Here is a 1,211-nt window from a genome sequence, read left to right on the forward strand (position 1 = left end):
GCTTCCCAAAAGAAAAGAGTAGGCATTTCAGGTCAATGAAATTAATTGATAGTAATTAAATAAGCCAAGGTCAGAACTTTTCTTAATTTTTTATAATGCACACTTACCTTATGATTGAAATATTTTTCAAACTTTAATCTTGCTAATTCTACACACTGGGACCAACTTCTAGGTCTTCTGCTAAGTAACTTAATAACTTGAAAACAGCCTTCTAAACTATGTCCAGTTTGTATCTTCTAGAATGAGAGAAACAAAACAAATACATTTCCAATTAAACACACACACACATTCCCAGAAGCATTAGCCAAAGTTTGAAGTGCCATCTCATGTGTCTTACGATTTTATTATTTTCACCTCAAGCTCCTTGTCCTTGCCTTTCTCCTTTCCCTTTTCTTTCTTCGAGGGGAAATGGGAAAAGATACCATGTGAAATTTTAACTCTAAAGGTTCTTGTCTTGCAAGTTATCCTCATATCTTGCTAGCTATATATAATTACATTATTGTTAAATATGTACTTACTATAAGAAGAACAAAAAGAACATTTTATACTAAAACATTGCATGTTTAGTACAGGATTAAAGGAAAGTAAGAAAACATCTTTGAAGTGCCCTCACCTTGAGAGTAATAAGTCTGAGATATTACTGTCCACTAGTGAAAGTTTCACTAGAACTCAGGTTAACAAGCTGTTTTATTATTTGTAGCTCTCCTATAATTATTATAACATCCTTCTTAGGTTGAACTATATGAACTGCTGTCTTGTAGATCAAACATGGTCAAATATTGGGAACCTCCAATAATTTCAGCCAAATAAAAAAAAGGGGTCATTTGTGACCTGCGGCTTTCAAGATTCCTCATGTACTTTCCATGAACAATAATGTTATAATGCCTTTCTACGGAGGTAAAATGAACCATTTGTAGGCAACTTGAAAATAAGATTACCCACATACCAAGTGTTAAGTCTGTATTAAAATGTATTGATTTTTACCTGCAAGACTTCTTCTGCAGATGGATAGGTTTGCCAAAATTTGTTAAACAATGAAGGTTTATGGGAAAAGGAACTTTCAAACTATAAGGGAAAAGAGGGGAAAAAATTACAAATAGAAGTCTATTTAAAAGTTGGAAATAGGTTATTTTCTACTACGAAAAAAATTCCTTAAAAAAGATCTTTTTTACCTTATCTCTTGCCCACTGTATAGTATGCTCGATAGCAGC

The 1,211-nt window shown here is 32.7% G+C and overlaps 1 protein-coding gene across 1 annotated transcript in view; it reads right to left on the reverse strand.

Annotated features, from left to right (window-relative positions):
* Positions 1-1,211, reverse strand: part of UBA6 (ubiquitin like modifier activating enzyme 6) — a gene marked incomplete at its 3' end in the record, with an annotated part of 83,842 nt that overhangs the window by 19,425 nt on the left and 63,206 nt on the right. Inside the window, 3 exon segments of the mRNA XM_019631458.1 lie at positions 108-236; positions 985-1,065; positions 1,173-1,211. Coding sequence (XP_019487003.1) covers positions 108-236; positions 985-1,065; positions 1,173-1,211 — 249 coding nt within the window.

The sequence above is a fragment of the Hipposideros armiger genome, unplaced genomic scaffold (genome assembly GCF_001890085.2).
Source record: "Hipposideros armiger isolate ML-2016 unplaced genomic scaffold, ASM189008v1 scaffold_1001, whole genome shotgun sequence".
In the NCBI taxonomy this organism is placed as follows: domain Eukaryota; kingdom Metazoa; phylum Chordata; class Mammalia; order Chiroptera; family Hipposideridae; genus Hipposideros; species Hipposideros armiger.